This window comes from Silene latifolia, chromosome 7 (genome assembly GCF_048544455.1).
Source record: "Silene latifolia isolate original U9 population chromosome 7, ASM4854445v1, whole genome shotgun sequence".
NCBI classification, from domain to species: Eukaryota; Viridiplantae; Streptophyta; class Magnoliopsida; order Caryophyllales; family Caryophyllaceae; genus Silene; species Silene latifolia.
This window is the reverse complement of record NC_133532.1, coordinates 44,181,083-44,200,125: the sequence shown is the minus strand read 5'-3', so window position 1 is coordinate 44,200,125 and position 19,043 is coordinate 44,181,083. Positions and strand designations below refer to the sequence as shown.

Here is a 19,043-nt window from a genome sequence, read left to right as displayed (position 1 = left end):
GCTCCCACCAAAACACCACATACTCCTCCAATTGTCAGTAACAACTAACATCACATGTCCTTATATCTCCAATACCTCCAACAAAAACATCAAAAAGGCTCGTTCAAAAATATGATTTGTCTGGCATAGGGTAAAAACTCTAATAAAAAACATCAAGCCTGGATAGTTTAAAAACTCTTTAACTTGTCGGGATTTGCGTAAACTCCAATTCTTTAAGAAGCTCCCCTATATTTGGCACCTAAAACAATCTATTTTAACAAGAGCTATTTATAATAGAAGCTGCAAACTACAATCCGTATACAATGCTAGTACAAGAAGATGATGTTCTACTACTTACAGAGAGGCCAACAGTTCTATGGCTGAAAATAAATACTGTTGATTTCTCATATGGTTTGAAAACTCTAATCAAAAACCTCAAATGAATCAATATTAAGATTAGCAAGAGCACTATGACAATCTTGACATCCATCTAATGAAAAAACTGAAATTAAGAAATAGAACTTGAATTTAAAAACAGATGAATAAAAATTGATGAAAGCGAATCAATAAGTGAAATCAACTCTTCAAATAATGAATCAACTTAGAATGCAAATCATAAAGAGTTCTCGTATAATACAATAAACATAGAAGTAACACAAAGAAGCTTAGTACAACAATTGTAATCTCATCTTTATATAATCGTAAACTTATTGTCAATAACAACGATAAACAGCAACGACGCCTCTCCGATCTGCGGTTGTGAAAGAGCACAAAGATAGAAGAGCATAACAACTACAAACATCAATACTAGAACTCCATTAATATCGAAAATCCTGTCGTCGCTTCCGATGAATAACAAAAGAACAAATAAGTTGGAGCAATAATTGATGAAAGCGAATAGAAATTGAGGAATTGATTGTTAATTGTTGATATTGGGAAGAAATTATTGCGCTAATTTATTTTTCTCCAAATTTTAGGGTTCGTCTGATGGAATTTTTAACTGGATCAAATGAGAAACCCAATGAATTAATACAATGGTGTTGATCCATGGTTTATGCGGGAGGTAATGGTGACGATTAAGTGTGATGGTAATGGTGTATTCTTGTTAAGTTTATGATTGTGGTAGTTAATGACAATGGTGTTATAATGATGAAGAAAGTGATAATATTGATGTGTGGTTGACGGTTGTTAATGGTGAAGGAGTGATAATAATGAGAGATTTTTTTAATAGATGACCTGATTAGCAGGTAGGAGCCTAGGAGGTCACCTAAGTCTATTCTGGGAAGAAGAGTTAATAGGTGGGTATATTACGAGATTAAATGAAGTTCAAAGTATTTTGAGAATAGTACCCATAGTTTGGAGTATTCCTATTAAATAATCCCTCGAAAAATGATAATACACTAATTAAATTATTCACTCCATGGTTTAAATAATTATATTTCACAATCCCCAACATTCTCATTCTTTTATACACATATCGTCATACATCTATCAGTCTCCATCACCTCAGGTTGCCATTGTCGAGGTCTGATATCACCTCGCCGGTGTGCATTAAATTTCGACACCATGGGAATTGAACATCGTCTCCTCTGTGCTACTACGCATCAAGCCACCACAGTCTGAATCTCTCCTTTGCACTCGAGCCCAGTCACCACCGAAGTCTCCGCAACACCATTACGCAACATCAGCAGCTGGTACTTCGACCACATTCCGACGCCGAGTTCGAACACCTTCAATCACCCACTCTTTCTCGGCCAGTACCAGTTCAACGTCACCTTTTCTTTCTCCTTCCAACCATCATCACTTTGGGCTACAAAATTCCATACAAAATCAATTTGCGCTACACCAAATTAATGTATTTGTTTTCTATATTATTGATGTATCTCAAAGCAATTTTAATGTACCTAGCATGTAATTTTGTGTATCTATGCTAAGATACATTAAAATAGTGGTTACATACATTAAAAATTAGTGTAGATACCTTCAAATATTAGGGAAACCAACAAAGAGGAGGAGCTAAGGTAGTTCTCACCGATGATTTGCCATTTCCCGTTCACCTATTCGACTAAAGATTCCCCCAAAGCCTAACCTCACACAATCCCATAAACCATCATTATCGACGACTCAATCGGAGGTAATTCGACGGCAACATGATGGGAGCGACGATAAGAGCATCAGAGGACGATAAAGAGGAAGCTCCGACGTCGGTGACGGAGAGCGCTTAATGTAGCCTCTGATTTACCGTCTTCATATGGATTGTCGGCAAGAGGCCAGGGGATCGTCGTTGACGAGGAAAGCTTAATTTAGCTCGTAGTTCGTCGACGTCATCTGGATTATCGACATTAGTGGACCACCGTCACCGATAGATGGTACTAATGTTCTGTATGTAATGGATATGGATGTTTGACGTGGGATGCTGACGTTTTGGTGTTTGAGGTTATGTTTTGTACTTTTGGGCCATTGGGTATTAACACATACGGGCCCAACAAATAAATATCTAGTCTGATGTTAATTGTTAAGCTAAGACGTTCTCACCGTTCTCACCGAGTGTTCGTTCTCACCAGATCCTAAATATATATATATATATATAGAGACCGGATCCGGTGAGGCCGTTAATTATGGCGAGGCAGCCGGCCTCACCAATCTCATTCATTAAACTTGGGTGGACTGATTTTCAATGTTTCTAACTTGGGTGGACTGATTCAATTTGGGCTGGAAATTTGGGGTCATTCCTAACTTGTCATTTGACCCATATATTTTCTCTATCTAAACTAAACAATCTTACCTCTGTTTCTCTCTCTAAAAATATAACATCCGCAAAACTTATCAACGACATCTCGTTCTCCAAAATCATAATCTCTGACATTAATTCAAGCGATTTCCTTGAAAATTGTTCGTAGATTTCATCAAAACAACATATAACAACGTCATTCTAGCAATTTCAGAGGAAGATTTGGATTAATTTTCAGGTAATCTTCATAATTTTGATCAAAATTGAGCATATTCATATAATTTTGTTAATTCACTCATAAATTTATGATATAAGGTTCGAATCTGATCAAATTGAGCGATTTCATCAATATAACGTTCGAATTTGATCAATATTTTGAGCGATTTCCTTTTTCTCGCGATTTCGTACTACTTATTACATTGTTTTTGACGATTTTGCAGCTCTAATTGCTATGGAGATTGTAGATATCACAATGATTGATGATAATAGTGCTATTGAATCAGGTATATCGTTTTTTGTGTAATTATTGTAAAATCTCATGTTTTCTGATTCAATTTGCATTTGTCAAAATTTATGCTCGATTATTATGGAATATATGGATCGATTTTGTATTTCAGTTTTTTTGCAAGATTTAGTTTATGAATTGAGTTGAATTTCTGAATCTTAGGACCTAATTGTGTGACTGTAAGAGTTGGTTGAATTGTTACTGTAAGAGTTTATGAATTGAGTCGATTTTGCTGTTTGGTGAATCTCAGACCTTATTTTGTGAATCTCAGACCTAGTTTAGTGAATCTTGTTGGAAATCTATATCTCATTATTAACATATTCATATATGTATCATTTTAATTTAGTCATAAAATTAAAACTAGATCTTATGCATGCAAACTAAAACAAAAGATAAGAAAATCAATTTCTCACCAAATAAATTTCGGTCAAATGGGCACCAACAAGATCTCCTTCTTGTTAGTTCTTGAGCTATATATAAGGATGAACATTCAAAAATCCCAAAGTAGAGATTCTCCTCTTGATTGCACCCAATACTATCCCATATCCCCACTAAATAATATTAACTAGATATTAGTTTAGTAGTTTACCTTAAAATTGATTACTAACACTCATATATTACATTAATAATTTTAGTAATCTTTTGGAACAATTAGAATCAAAAATCTCAAGTTTTTGAGAAAGATGATGAAGATAGAGAGAAGAATGCATGTGTAGCTTTTTTATGCATTAAGAGAATGAATTAGTAATAAAAAATGAGAACAAAAGTTCTCATTTCTAATGCATGCACACGGTGGGAAGGAGACAAGGAAAGCATCTTTTCCTTTCTTTTTGTCTTCACAATGTGTAGGTGTGTAAGACAAAGTAGGATAGGTGTAAGGCTACAAAAGCAAAGCCTATGATTATTTATCATAAAATAAATCAATCTTACACCATCACAACTCCCTCCATTCGGTCCATCCTCCATAATATGGACTACCATTTTATTTTGTCAATTTGTCATTTGTCACACAATATGTCTCATGTAATATATTACATGTTATTAATTAATTTAATGCATATTTATCTCATAAATACCATTTTATGAATTAATTAAATTACATTCAACAAATTGATTAGTGATACTTGATCACAAAAATAAAATGGGTCAAATAATTATAATTCACAATATCTTGTAATTATAATCAACCATTCATTCTTATCTTTATTATTTCTCAAACAATAAACAATTTTAGTAATAAAGCATTTTATTACTAAAATAAATCTTATTTAATCCCATTAAAATAAGATATCAATATTCTCTCTCACAAATTGAATTGTTCAATTTTAAGGAATTGATTAACTTGTATCGTCATACAATCAATCAGCTTTACGAATAAGGGCATCATCCTTTAGGTGTGACCTTAAGGGATCAACTGACCACCACCGTCCCACGACAGTAACGTCAAACTCTAGCAAGCCAATCGTTACCGATTTATGTTGATCAGTTGACTATATAATAAATCATCCCTTACGTATTCTTTATATGAGATTTAATAATGATATTTAAATCATGTGATCGCACTATTGTTGAGGACACATTTCCCAACAATCTCCCACTTGTCCTCGACAAGTGTGCGTCACCAATTCTCTTGTCCTATTACTATCTCCCACTCAATGCAAGGTGTCTTTCGGGTCTTACTTGCAAGTGATCATATCGAGAGTGGTTTCCTCGATCTGGAGAATAACTGATTGACCGGATTTATCTATCATAGATACCTTCCGAGCGTGGCCACGCATTTCCAGTTCATTACTCCTCGAGTGGCCCTGAGATATTGTTTTAACCCTGACAAGGGGGTGGACAATTCCTATCGCACTTATTCCCTTCGACTAGCCACAGTCATCATAACCCAAAATATGCCCATTTGACCCCATTTACGAAGGTCGTAGTAACACAAATCAAAGATAATCTGAAACTGTGCCATCTTAGGCGAACAGTCTTTAGTCAAAAGAATCGACTCATTAGAATACTATAGTAGCTCTCGCCACGACCAGGCTATATAAATTTGCTGTTAACTCTATAAGCGGTCACTGCCCGACAAAGTGTTCCTAACAGTCTGCCTATGTGATCGACTAGTCATCTCACATGACTCTATGACACTTGAACTTGCCATCAATCGCATCACACTCTAGTCACTTCGAGACGTCACCTCATACAAGTGACTATGGGCGAATACCATGCTAATCCGTGTTCACTTTAACGGGGTTCAATTGTCTCTACAACCCGTTTGGATGTAACAAGGTATAATAAAAGAGTTTTAAAGTAAAACTCGAACGACAAATGCGATTATCACATACGAATAGTCAATGCTTGATTACTATTTCATGTTCTATAATCTAATTTGATCTTGTATGTAGTTGTTCATTTCAATTCAGTTGAAATGACATGACTCATCATGTTTAGCCTTTGAGAAGGCTTTGGTTAGTAGGTTTTATCAACTTCTTGTACCTTACTCAACCTTACTACATACTCGTTTTCCTTTGTAATGTATACATTTGCATCACAAAACTTTCTGAGTACGTGTTGAGATCCAATCAAGACATAGGTCCTCTAGCCTAAGAATAGCTCCCACTTTGTTTTCACGATTAATGCGGGACTCATCCTCTTGCACATCTCATGATTGCAAGTGTACTCAATTTCCGTTATAAATATCTCTTATTGTTCTTTATTGGCTAGAACGATTCTAGAAAATCTATTTCTTAAATGATATAGCCACAATGGTATCTTAACCATCCTAATGTGTTTTGATTATGGTTTTGTCGGAAACCATGTGCAATCTCAATTGTCAATTGTCACTTGTGTAACACCCTTACACAAAATTGCATCATAAACACTTTGCTTTACTTCCTTAATGCTTCTGCAAGCACTTAAGGGTAATCTTTATGGCTTACTTGGTAAAGATTACTTAAATTCGATTTTGAAAACAACTCATCATACTCAAGGTATATGAAGTGTTATACATCATTACTCATTTAATTGATCCGGCAGCGGAAGCAAATGAAATCAATCAAATATGTTCAATTTAATTGAACTAGTCATGAATCTTATCAACATAAGACTTCTTATTGACGCTAATATCATATGGATTTATCTTCATAAAACCGGATATTCAAGATGTATTATAATACTCCAAAAGTCTTAAATCACTCGCAATGATCAATATGTCATAAAAATATAAGACTAATAAAAATTTCCGTAACTCCCACTAAACTCCATGTATAAACACAACTTCTCGACTTATCGAGAAAAGTTTTATAACATGATCAAAACATTGATTCTAACTCATTGATGTCTTACTTAAGACCCTCTCTTAAGTTTCACATTATCTTGGGATTGCAAGAATCTTCAAAACTCAAGACATGTATTAAATACATTCCTTCTAATTGAAGAAGTGGGTTTTAGATTCACTCGCTATGTATTTCATAATAATGAAACACAATCCCTAAGAAGATCCAAATAGACTTAAGCATTTCAACTGGTGCAAAAACCTTTGCAACCAATCAAACCTTGAAATCTCTCTTTATTAGTGCAAAACCCTTTGTCACTAATCAAGCCTTTTTATTTCGGATTTTCAAGGCTCTAAGCCTTGTATTGAGTTGTGACTTAAACACTCTTATGTAAGTCATATGTTCATTACTTTCCAGAAGTAATCAACTTGAATCAAACGATTTCTTTTGTAAGTTATAAGCTCTTTACTTTCTTAAAAGTAGCATGAATTCATCATCTTTAACAAGTGACGAATTTAACCTCCTAGGTTTTGAAGAAACAATGTCTTACACAAAACGTCTCATGTAGCCAAGAAAGACCAGTTTCTTGCGACATAAAATCTTTGTGGCATTCTTTGTGGCTCTTGAATAATTTCTCCCACTCTGTCTTCTAGAAATAAACTTGTATTTTAGAAAGACAGCTTCACGAGCCGCAAACCCGTCGTTCTCGTGATAATTGAAAGGGAAAAATGAGCATCTGTTTCTTGTGAAAACTTACAAACATGGTACCCTTACCATTTCATATCTCATATGATTCGATTTAGTGGAAAAATAATTTAGAAAAAATGATAAAATCCCCAAAAGGATCAAGTGACTCAAAGTAACTTGATCGAAGTTCAAACCATATTGAATAGCGTTTGAATTCTTATCCAATCACACATTATTCCAAAATGCGTGCTAAGAGATATTAACTTGTGATACTATATCACATTTCCTTTGGCTTATATCAAAGTCTTCACTTTGATAATCCCATCACGACTAAATCGTGATTCCTTGAACTCTTTAAACTTCTTCAAAGATTTTTCTATTTACCTTATTAAGTGAACACATTAGCGTCAACTTAAATCGTTGGTAAAAGAAAATGATCAACCTATTTTGGATCAATGATTTACAACCTCGATCTCCTTTTCAACCAAAAGGCACGAGATATCTTGCTTTGAATACAAGATACGCATATACCATTAATAATCTAATGGTTTCAAGAGTACTCGATAACTCTTTGCGTTCATCATTCCAGAAACTAAGGTTTGATCTTGGGTTACCAATTTGAGTCTTGCATCATCTTCATGATATATCATTCTAGTTTGGTTTAGAATATTATCACTTTGATAATGGGCTAGCCATACATCAAATCGTAGTGTATAGGGTCACAAAAGTGAAACCTCTTTTGTATCTTAACAAGTTTGTATTCTTATTTAGAGTTTATGTACTTAATAGTCACAATTAAGTACAACTCCAAACCCGAAAAACTAGATTTAGTACACAATGACTCTAACTCTCAACATTATTGTTGCTAGTCGTCATATTCTAATCATCCTTTGTATCAAGTACAAATGATGAAAACCACCACCGGTTTCTAATATTGACGAAGTAGTACTAGCAAAATTTATGTTTAATCAAATAAACATTTAAAGAAGAAGGTCCCATTAGATATCCCACAACTAACTTGTTGATTCTTCAATAATTTGGGGTAGTTTCCTTCCTAGTGTCCAACATTTAAGACAATGGAAACTTTATCGGTCGGGATTGATAGGTTTAGTATCGCTATTCTCAACAACTTTACTTTTAACATTACCTTGTATCAATTCCATTATAATCTTTACTTCTTGAACCTCGTTCTCATCTTAACGGTTTAAGAGAATGCTCCCACTCATTTCAATGAGTCTTTGCTTTGAGAAGCAAAATTGAATTCAAGAAGATTACTCTTCATTTGTTCGTTTTAGTCTTAAAACTTTCATTGAAGTGGTTGCGTTATTTTGGTCAATTTTGATTTCCAACAAATCTAGTTACCAAAATTAGAAACAATTCATTGTAAGTAGATGTGTTAGCCAAGAATCAAAAACCTGTTTGATAATGAATAACTTTAATCTATACTCTCCACAAGAGATCCTTAGCAATGGTTCATTTGAGGTTTTAGAAGAAAAATCAAATTTTGTCTTTAGTTACGATGTTTTAATGGAGATTTGAATCAAAAATCGAAATGATATCGTATATGAATTGTGGTAAAGAAATAGAACAATATGATAACGGAATAGTGGAAAACTTAACATTTATCGTTTTATTAATACTTGTAAATAACAAGTAAATCATTTACATAGTGACCTCTACCCAACTATGATAAATGATTCCGAGATCCAAATTCATATTAACTTGGGCACGGGGTAGCCGATGAAACCCTTATCAATATAACTCGGTGGATTAACTCTTTAATCGATTCTACTTTTAGAACTCTCGGTCGATAAAATTACATTAACCTTTATCTTTAGCCCAAAACACATCCGACAAGGGCACGAGGTAGCCGATGAAACCCTTATCAATTACTTTTGTTGAGTTCAACCCAAATTTCGAATAAATGTGTCCTTGATCCAAATTCACATTAACTTGGGCACGGGGTAGCCGATGAAACCCTCATCAACATGAAGTCGGTGGATAGACATTTATCACCCACTTCCCCTACGTAACAAGGTTTGTACCCCGGGGTAGCCGAGTGCACTCCCTCGCGAAATAGGTTTTCATGGTTTCTACTATTTGGTAAGGCTAAGTCTCAATTGTTTATTTTAGCGAGAGGTCATGTCAATTTATTATCTATCACGTTTTAAGTGAACTAAAGCGGTGAACTACGATAATTGTAATTGACACGGTCGATAAACTCGATAAAAAGATGATGCATGTTTTAGTTATGGCGATTTAGCGATGCATGCAACATATAAATAAAATGCAAAACATAAATTAAATAAAATCCTAGTATGGCCTTCCTAAAATAGAAAATCTAATTAACTATTACATATTCGGAAACCAACTCCATTGGTCCCTTGAACTTCGGTTGTGGCACGCATCTCGAGGTAACACCGTCTTTATGTATAGCCTTCTTGAAGAAATCCGTCTTTGGGAACTCCGAAATGAATAAAATTACATAATAAATTACATAATTTCCTATTATACATTTCTAACTATAATAAAATAAATCTATTAAATTACAAGACGGTGATACGAGATCACAATAAAATTACAACCGAATCGATATTCCCATACATTTCGGGCAATACCAATTAAAAACTAAGGCCATACTAAGTAAAATTACATAATTCAAAAATTACATAAAATAAAATTATGACAATCATAAAAAAAATGCAGCATTATAATATGTATGAACATGCCCAATTTTATGCTAAATCGCCTTTAAGGAGCCAATATCGTATATTACACGGTTTTTACGGATTTGCGTGATTCAACGTTTTATAATCACAAAAAATTACATAAATTCATATTTATGTACAAGTTAATTACCCTAACCACTTAGGACTCAAAATTAGTCTTCACTAATTACTTGACCATAATTGACTCATATTTCTAAAATTGTTCATTAATGGACCCAAAATTACAATAAAAAACTATAAACTTCAAATAAATCACAAAAATTTCAAATAAATTTGAAATTTGAAATTTAAAATCATGAACATTCTGTAAAAATACCATGACATTCATAATGTTCAAAAAACTTAGGTTAAAAATTTCGAAAATTATCGGAAAAACAATGTTGCGGTTTATCGGATTAATCAATAAAAATCATAAAAACATGAGAAAAATTATATTCATTAACTTTTCAAATTTAGATCTGAAAAAGATAATAAAATGCAACATGTGACGTTTTTCCTTAGTCATGAAGTATGTTTTAGCAATTATTCACTAATTAAGTCACTATTTATGCTATTTTTCATCAAAAATCCATAAATCATGCATAAAGACTTCATTATAGCCAATTATTTTACACACATCTTGTAAAATTGCATGTGACAATATACTAAATTTTTATGACCAGATTCGAAATATTTCTCATATTAACCTATTTTTCACTTAAATTCGATTTTTATCATGAAAAATCCATTTTTGGAGCATAAGAACTCATAAAATTATGAAAATTTCCAGATCATCTAAAAATAATATATGTGAAAACATATCCAAAAACCACTTGAAAATTAGAAGTTTAGCTAATTTTCGTCTAAAACTGACATTTTTATCATAAAAATCACATTTTAATACCAATATTATATAAAATGAACAATAAAATCCATAAATTAACCAAAATATCCTAAATACATTTTAGGATCAGAAACTTTAACATGCAAAATTAATTTCGTGATATATCATAATAACACAAAATTACAAGTTTTATATGTTAATCGTATAACTCGGAAAAACTTAACCGATTTGCATGCAAACAACCTTGTGCTCTGATACCGCTTGTTGGAAATCTATATCTCATTATTAACATATTCATATATGTATCATTTTAATTTAGTCATAAAATTAAAACTAGATCTTATGCATGCAAACTAAAACAAAAGATAAGAAAATCAATTTCTCACCAAATAAATTTCGGTCAAATGGGCACCAACAAGATCTCCTTCTTGTTAGTTCTTGAGCTATATATAAGGATGAACATTCAAAAATCCCAAAGTAGAGATTCTCCTCTTGATTGCACCCAATACTATCCCATATCCCCACTAAATAATATTAACTAGATATTAGTTTAGTAGTTTACCTTAAAATTGATTACTAACACTCATATATTACATTAATAATTTTAGTAATCTTTTGGAACAATTAGAATCAAAAATCTCAAGTTTTTGAGAAAGATGATGAAGATAGAGAGAAGAATGCATGTCTAGCTTTTTTATGCATTAAGAGAATGAATTAGTAATAAAAAATGAGAACAAAAGTTCTCATTTCTAATGCATGCACACGGTGGGAAGGAGACAAGGAAAGCATCTTTTCCTTTCTTTTTGTCTTCACAATGTGTAGGTGTGTAAGACAAAGTAGGATAGGTGTAAGGCTACAAAAGCAAAGCCTATGATTATTTATCATAAAATAAATCAATCTTACACCATCACAACTCCCTCCATTCGGTCCATCCTCCATAATATGGACTACCATTTTATTTTGTCAATTTGTCATTTGTCACACAATATGTCTCATGTAATATATTACATGTTATTAATTAATTTAATGCATATTTATCTCATAAATACCATTTTATGAATTAATTAAATTACATTCAACAAATTGATTAGTGATACTTGATCACAAAAATAAAATGGGTCAAATAATTATAATTAGAGGTGGCAATTATTGACACGACCCGAAAACACGACACGAACCCGACACGAAGTTAGCGGGTTAGGGTTAAGACGTTGTGACCCATTTAAGTAATTGGGTTTACACGAACACGACACGAAACTTAAATGGGTCGGGTTAGGGTTGAGCACTTTTGACACGAACCCGACACGAATAACCCATTTACTTAAAAGTGTCATAATATATTTGGATTGAATAAATAACCCAATCAAACAATTTAAAAATAAGCATTTTCATTCGTTATTTTTAGGATAATAAGGCTATAAAGCTTAGTTTATGTTATTAGCTTATTGGGTTAAACGGGTTAAGTGTGTTAAAAATGACCTGCTAAAAGATAAATGGGTTAAACAAGTCGGGTTGGGTTATAGAAAAATTAAATGGGTTGGGTTAGGGTTGAGACAAATGACCCGTTTATGTAATTGGGTCGGGTTAGGGTTGGGGTAGTTGTGACCCGTTTAATGTTGACACGGACATGAACACGACATGACCCGATCTATTTGCCAGGTATAATTATAATTCACAATATCTTGTAATTATAATCAACCATTCATTCTTATCTTTATTATTTCTCAAACAATAAACAATTTTAGTAATAAAGCATTTTATTACTAAAATAAATCTTATTTAATCCCATTAAAATAAGATATCAATATTCTCTCTCACAAATTGAATTGTTCAATTTTAAGGAATTGATTAACTTGTATTGTCATACAATCAATCAGCTTTACGGATAAGGGCATCATCCTTTAGGTGTGACCTTAAGGGATCAACTGACCACCACCGTCCCACGACAGTAACGTCAAACTCTAGCAAGCCAATCGTTACCGATTTATGTTGATCAGTTGACTATATAATAAATCATCCCTTACGTATTCTTTATATGAGATTTAATAATAATATTTAAATCATGTGATCGCATTATTGTTGAGGGCACATTTCCCAACAAATCTTAGAGCTTGTTTTGTGAAACTTGGTCATCATAAGTGGTTAGAATCACCTTTTCTGCTCTTTTACTTATTTGGTGAATCTTAGACCTTATTTTGTGAATCCCAGACCTTACTCAGTGAATCTTAGGAAATGATAATATTGTGATAATTAAAACATAAGTAATATTCAGCAAACTTAAAAATCTTGTAATTTTTCATCACATAAAATTTCGCAGGTTCATGGCTTTCGAATTAACTAAACAACAACATTCAAAAATAAAATAAATAAAAAGCTGAAAAATTAAGCAAGATATGATATTTGTTTAGTTTATCAATCACCCCTATTTGTTCGAGGCAATGCACATAGAGCAATATTGATATAGCTATAGGTGCACCATTCATCTGCATCAGCGAGTGATCTTCCTGCGTGTTTAGATGAATATGGGACTCTTCTACATACTGGAGTGTAGTTAAAATAATTTGGATCAAGCCTTAATGCTACCCATAGAAAGGGCCCCTGGACTCGGGAATAGGTAGCCAGCCATTCAGATCTAGTACGCCCAAATTGCTCGAACTTCTCCTGCAACTTAAAAGCCTGTTTGCAGCTAGTGTCATTTGTGCAAAATTGAATTAGTACTAATCTCATAAAATGAGAAGTCTGCCTGCACATAACATGCACCAAATACTCTATCTCATAACCTTGGCTCGTTAAACAATCTGCCAATTTAGAGAGGTCGCGACAAACATACTGCCCATTTTGATCCATATAACCTGGAACATTCGCCAAAACACAAGTATAGGGGAATACAAATAAATGAGACATTGTGTGCAATAGGGATTTTTGAAATGTTTTACAGAAAAGAGAAGAGAGGTTATTGGTATATACTATTATGTTTCAAAAATTAGGTATTTATAGGCCTGGTATTTGGCACAACTGTCAACAGTGCCTGTTCGCATTACCCATATATTAAATTTTTTGATTGAATGCTTGATTGTTCAATGTCCTTTTCTTGGGAATGGAAGTGTTATTAACAAATCATCAAAATATCCTGATACATACAACCTGGCCTTTTCTTAAAAGTGAACTCATAATCTTCACCAAATCTTTTTTTAATTATTTGAACTAATAATCTGATACTTTATTTAGTGAATCTCAGCCATTATTTAGTGAATCCTGGGCCTTGTTTTGTGAATCTCTGTTGTTAAACGTTACTGATGCAATTTATTTATTTCTTTTTGCGTGAAGCAGAGACCCTAGTTTGTGAAACTAGAAGGTTATTTTGTGAAACTTAATAACTAATATATACAACCTGGGTAAGATTAAAAACTGAACTAATAATCTGAACCAAAAAGTGAACTTGTGAATCTCAGTCCTTATGTTTGTGAATCCTAGAGCTCTTTTTGTGAACCCTTTATGAATGACCTATTTTGCTCTTTTCTTTATTTGTGATCCTCATACCTTATTTTGTGAACCTTGAGGCGTAATTTGTGTAACTCGAAGATAATATTCTGAGACTTTATTTCTAAATCACCTATTCTGCTCTCTTCCTTCATTTGTGAATCACGGACCTTATTTAGTGAATCTTAGGCTTTGTTTTGTGAATGTGAGATGTGACTTTGTGAACCTTTTATCTTCTTAGGTGTTGATTCAAATGTCAACAAAAACTCACAATATAGTGTGACGCCTCGTGTCGGTTGTGGTGAGGTTCCTTGCTCTAATGTTGGTTTTGGTCAGCATGGTGAGGGTTCTACTGCTGTCTTAACAACCCCTACAATGCCAACTATTTCCACACCTACTACTTTGGTAACTTACACACCGGGTGGCACTGAGCAATGGATAAGTAGGATTGAAGAGAAGTTTACACCCGTGGTTGGCAAAACATTTGTGGACTTAGAGTCAGCGATGTTGTTCTATAAAATTTATGCTATTGCTTGTTGGTTTGAAGCAAGGAAGTCTTCAACATAGAGGTTTAAAGATGGTGTTATTCAAACAAAATGCATGGTTTGCCATCGGGAAGGTTTTAATAAGAGGAAAAATCGTCCTCCCCAAGCTGATGCAAAAACAACAACCGTTGAAACTGGTGACAAAACAAAAGCTGGTGCAATAAGTGGAAATAGAAAAACAGCTGCTAAAACCGGTACGAAAAGGGGTGGAGGTGGTGATGATGAGGCTGAGAGTTCCAATAAGCAAAGAGGTACAAGAATAACCAAAATTAAAAGGTGGGGTTGTGAACCAATGATCAAATTCATGTTCCATGAAAACATGTACAAGATTGAACAATTCCGTGAGGGTCACAATCACCCAGTGACGCCGGTCAAAAATAGGGAATTTGAGAAACTTGCTGACAATATAAATAAACTGAACGAATATCATAAGCAACTGATTATCCAAAATTCGAGATTGAATGTCGGGGCTAGTTTAACATACAACTTATGCAAGGAACAAGTAGAGGGTTTCGAAAATGTGGGAGCTACCCTTATGCAGTTCAAGAATTTCCAAAGGAATGTAAAGTGTCTACTTAATGGCAAGGATGGACATATGTTCATCTCTCGTTTAGAAACCCTCCGAGAAACAAAAGGCTTGGTATTTGCATATGAAACAGATGCTGACAATGCTTTGACAAGATTTTTTTGGACAAATGCGGATTCCATCAGATGTTACGCATTGTTTGGTGATGCTATTTCATTCGATCCAACCTATGGAACGAACAAATATAACATGAAATTCGCGTCTTTCACTGGGATTGACAATCACAAAAAGTTAATAACATTTGGATGCGTGCTTTTAGAGCATGAAGACGATGACTCATTTATTTGGGCATTTCAGCAGTTTCTGAAAGCAATGGGTGGCAAAGAACCCAATTACATCATCGTGACCAAGATGCCTAATAATAAATGCGATTCCGGTGTGTTTGGAATATCTTACTTTTGTGAAACTGGTTATTTATTTGGTGAATCTAGGAACATTATTCGTGAATCTTGAAGTTTATTTTGTGAATCATAGAGCGTGTTTTGTGAACTTATATGGTAATTTTGTGAAACTTGATCATAAGTGGTTGAAATCATGTGCTTTGCTCTTTTCCTTATTTTGTGAATCTTAGGGCTTGTTTTGTGAAACTTAGATCTTGATTTGTGAATGTTGGAGCTTGTGTCCTCCACAGTTAGTGTGATAACGTATATAAATCTCTTATAGATTCACAAGGGTATACTTAGTATTTTATCAGTTGATTAACGTTTACTTAATAACGGTTGGCTTGCTAGAAGTTTGACGTTATTATCATACTGATGGCGGTGATCAACTGGTCCCTAAAAGTCACACCTAAAGGATGTGTTTGAGAGATGTGATTATATGAAAATATAATCACATTGATGCCTTACATGACTAAAAGGTTAGTCCATGTATTTGACTAAAAGGTTAGTCAATGTGATGATGAGACGATTATTTAATACAATTAAATAATATTAGCTGAGACGAATTAATTGTTAATTCGTAAATTGAATATAAACTGTTATATTTAATTATTGTATATAATGTTAGCTTAAACGAATTAAGATGTATATTCGTAATTAAACGTAAACGGTTATATTTAATAAGCAAATTATAAATATGCGATATTTATAGTTAATGTATATATTATACGATATTGTCATAATATATGATGACGGACCGGTATTAAGTGTGTGGAATTATTAATACAGGATGACATAAATGATAATTGATAAATAATACACATTATATACATTTATGACTACAACCTAAAATAAGAAGATTTCCTCCTTATTTTTGTGGTTGGTAAAAACCGAAAAAGAGGAAAAAGAGGAGAAAAATATCTCCCCTAATTCCTCTACTTTGACGGTTAAAAGAGGAAGAGGAGATCAATTTTTGGGACTTCCTTTTTGACATAATTCTATCATCACAAAACCCTAAAAAATAATTAGAGAAATTAGGGATCTCATTCTAGCAAAAAGAGAGGCATTTCTCAAAGCATTTTGGGTGCAACAATTAGGAGAATATCGATTTCGATATTTGTTCTTAGGCCAAATTGCTAGGACCAAAGGTTAATTCTTAATCTTTATTCTTTTTGTTTATGCCATTTCATTTATGACTCGCAATTTCATAATTATAATTTCGTTATAATCCGAATTTCTTGATGAAGTATACCGATATTTCCCACAGTGATACACAAAGCTAATATTCTTAAACTTGGTCATAAGTTGTTGAAATTGCCTATTTTGTTATTTCTCTTATCTTGTGAATCTGAGACCTTGTTTAGTGAATCTTAAAGATTGATTTGTGACCATAGAAGATAATACTCTGACAATAGATAATGTGGATTTTGTGACTTGCAGCCGTGTTCAAAAAACCAAGACATCGCTTTTGCATGTGGCACATTATGAAGAAAGTAACAGACAAGGTTGAGAGCACAATTTGCAAAGAGACTGATTTCTTAAGTCGTCTGAACAATGTTGTCTGGAGCGAGGACTTGGAGCCTGAGGAATTGGGCTAAGGTCATTAGCGAGTTCTTGTTAGAAGAAAATAAATGGTTCACTGGCAAGTTTGCGGAATGAGATCAGTGGATACCCGGTTATTTCAGGAATGTGTCGATGGGCAAAATTTTAAAAACCACACAAAGATCAGAGAGTTCGAATAGCTTCTTCAAGAGATTTAAAAATAAATATGGGACTCTCGTAGAATTTTAGATGAGATTTGAGAGTGCCATGGACCAACAAAGGCACAATCTAAAGCTTCTTGAAGCACAGAGCCACAACTCAATGCATGAAACCCTATTCGGGTCAAACTGGGAGGCCCATGCAGTGAAGGTCTATACACATGAAGTGTTCTTCGACTTCCAAGAGGAGGTTAAGTTTTCGGTAAATGCGTGTAGTGTTTGTGGATACACCCCACCAGATTCAGTAACTAACTTTGAAGTTTCAATTGTTGAGGACGCAAACAAGCGAAAGAGATATGTAGTTGAGTACAATAGGAGAACAATGGATGCCCGTTGTACATGTAAATTGTTTGAAAGGAAAGGTATTTTATGCAACCACATCATTTGGATTTGCTCGGGAAAGTTTAAGGAAATACTTGAGAAATACATTTTTCGTAGGTGGAGTAAGAATGCACTCAGAAACCCGGTTTATGATTTGAATGGAAATCTGCTGGAAAACTACGATCTTACTGGTAATAGTAAATTTGGAATGTCTCGGGTGTGGCCTGAGATTTACGCAACTGTTGGTATGCTCAAAAGAAAAGACGAAGAGTCAGATATGAGAGAGTTTGTCAAGCTAATTAAAGAATTCCGAGAGAATTTGGAGCTAAACCCAAAGCCTTTGACCAAAGAACAAGAACTGGAGGTCCTTCTCAACTGCAAGGCTCCAAAAGAAATCAAGTTCTTACCACCTAAAGTCTCTAAAAACAAAGGTAGTGGTAAAAGGATGGTGAGCAGCAAAAATAAGGCAATTATGAAGGCAAAAAAACCGAAAAGGTTGTGTGCTAAGTGTAAACGCATGTCACACCACGATAAAAGAAATTGTCCAAATGAGTTTGCAGAGCATCCTCCTGAGAATCAAGTATGTATAATTCTACTCTTGTCTTTCCATTTTATTATTACTTGAAAACGCAACTACTCTTGTCTACTAATTTTTTTTTTTAAAAAAAAGTATTTAATCAAGGTTTGATTTTTCATATAGGGAGACACATCGGAAGAAGAGGAAGAAGGGGAAGAAGTCGAGAATGAAGAATGATGTAACGGAGTATTCTTAAGCAATGAGAATAGAGATGACGATTGAAGAAGACAAGTTTTTATCGTTTTATTTTGGTCAATGTTGTGAATCCTGGAACTTATCTTGTGAAACTGGAACGTAAAATTGTGAAACTTGGTCCTGAATCAAGCATCAAGCATTTTTATCATTTCAGACCTTATATTGTGAATCTCAGACCTTATCTTGTGAATCTCAGACCTTGTTCAGTAAATCTTAGGGCTTGTTTTGTGAAACTTGGTCGTGGTTTAAAATCATCTATTTTGCTCTTAATTTTGTGAATCTCAGACCTTATCTTGTGAATATCAGACCTTGTTCAGTGAATCTTAGAGCTTGTTTTGTGAAACTTGGTCGTGGTTTAAAATCATCTATTTTGCTCTTTATTGGTGAATATCAGACCTTGTTTTGTGAATCTCAAACCTTGTTCAGTGAATCTCAGAGCTTGTTGATTTACTTACGACATTTTATTTGTTTTCAATGTT

At 33.7% G+C, this 19,043-nt stretch overlaps 1 protein-coding gene and 1 long non-coding RNA gene across 2 annotated transcripts; one reads left to right on the top strand and one right to left on the bottom strand.

Annotated features, from left to right (window-relative positions):
* Positions 1 to 546: 546 nt before the first annotated feature.
* Positions 547 to 2,567, bottom strand: LOC141592101 (uncharacterized). The gene is made up of 2 exons (XR_012521045.1): positions 1,961 to 2,567; positions 547 to 1,789 (listed from the first exon to the last, which is right to left on the bottom strand). It is a non-coding gene; the product is annotated as an uncharacterized LOC141592101 (long non-coding RNA).
* A 7-nt stretch (positions 2,568 to 2,574) lies between these two features.
* Positions 2,575 to 18,843, top strand: LOC141592100 (uncharacterized). Its single transcript, XM_074412690.1, has 4 exons — positions 2,575 to 2,948; positions 3,151 to 3,213; positions 17,152 to 18,372; positions 18,493 to 18,843. The coding sequence occupies exons 3-4, from the start codon at positions 17,503 to 17,505 to the stop codon at positions 18,544 to 18,546; spliced, it is 924 nt and encodes a 307-aa protein (XP_074268791.1). The 5' UTR covers positions 2,575 to 2,948; positions 3,151 to 3,213; positions 17,152 to 17,502; the 3' UTR covers positions 18,547 to 18,843.
* Positions 18,844 to 19,043: the final 200 nt, after the last annotated feature.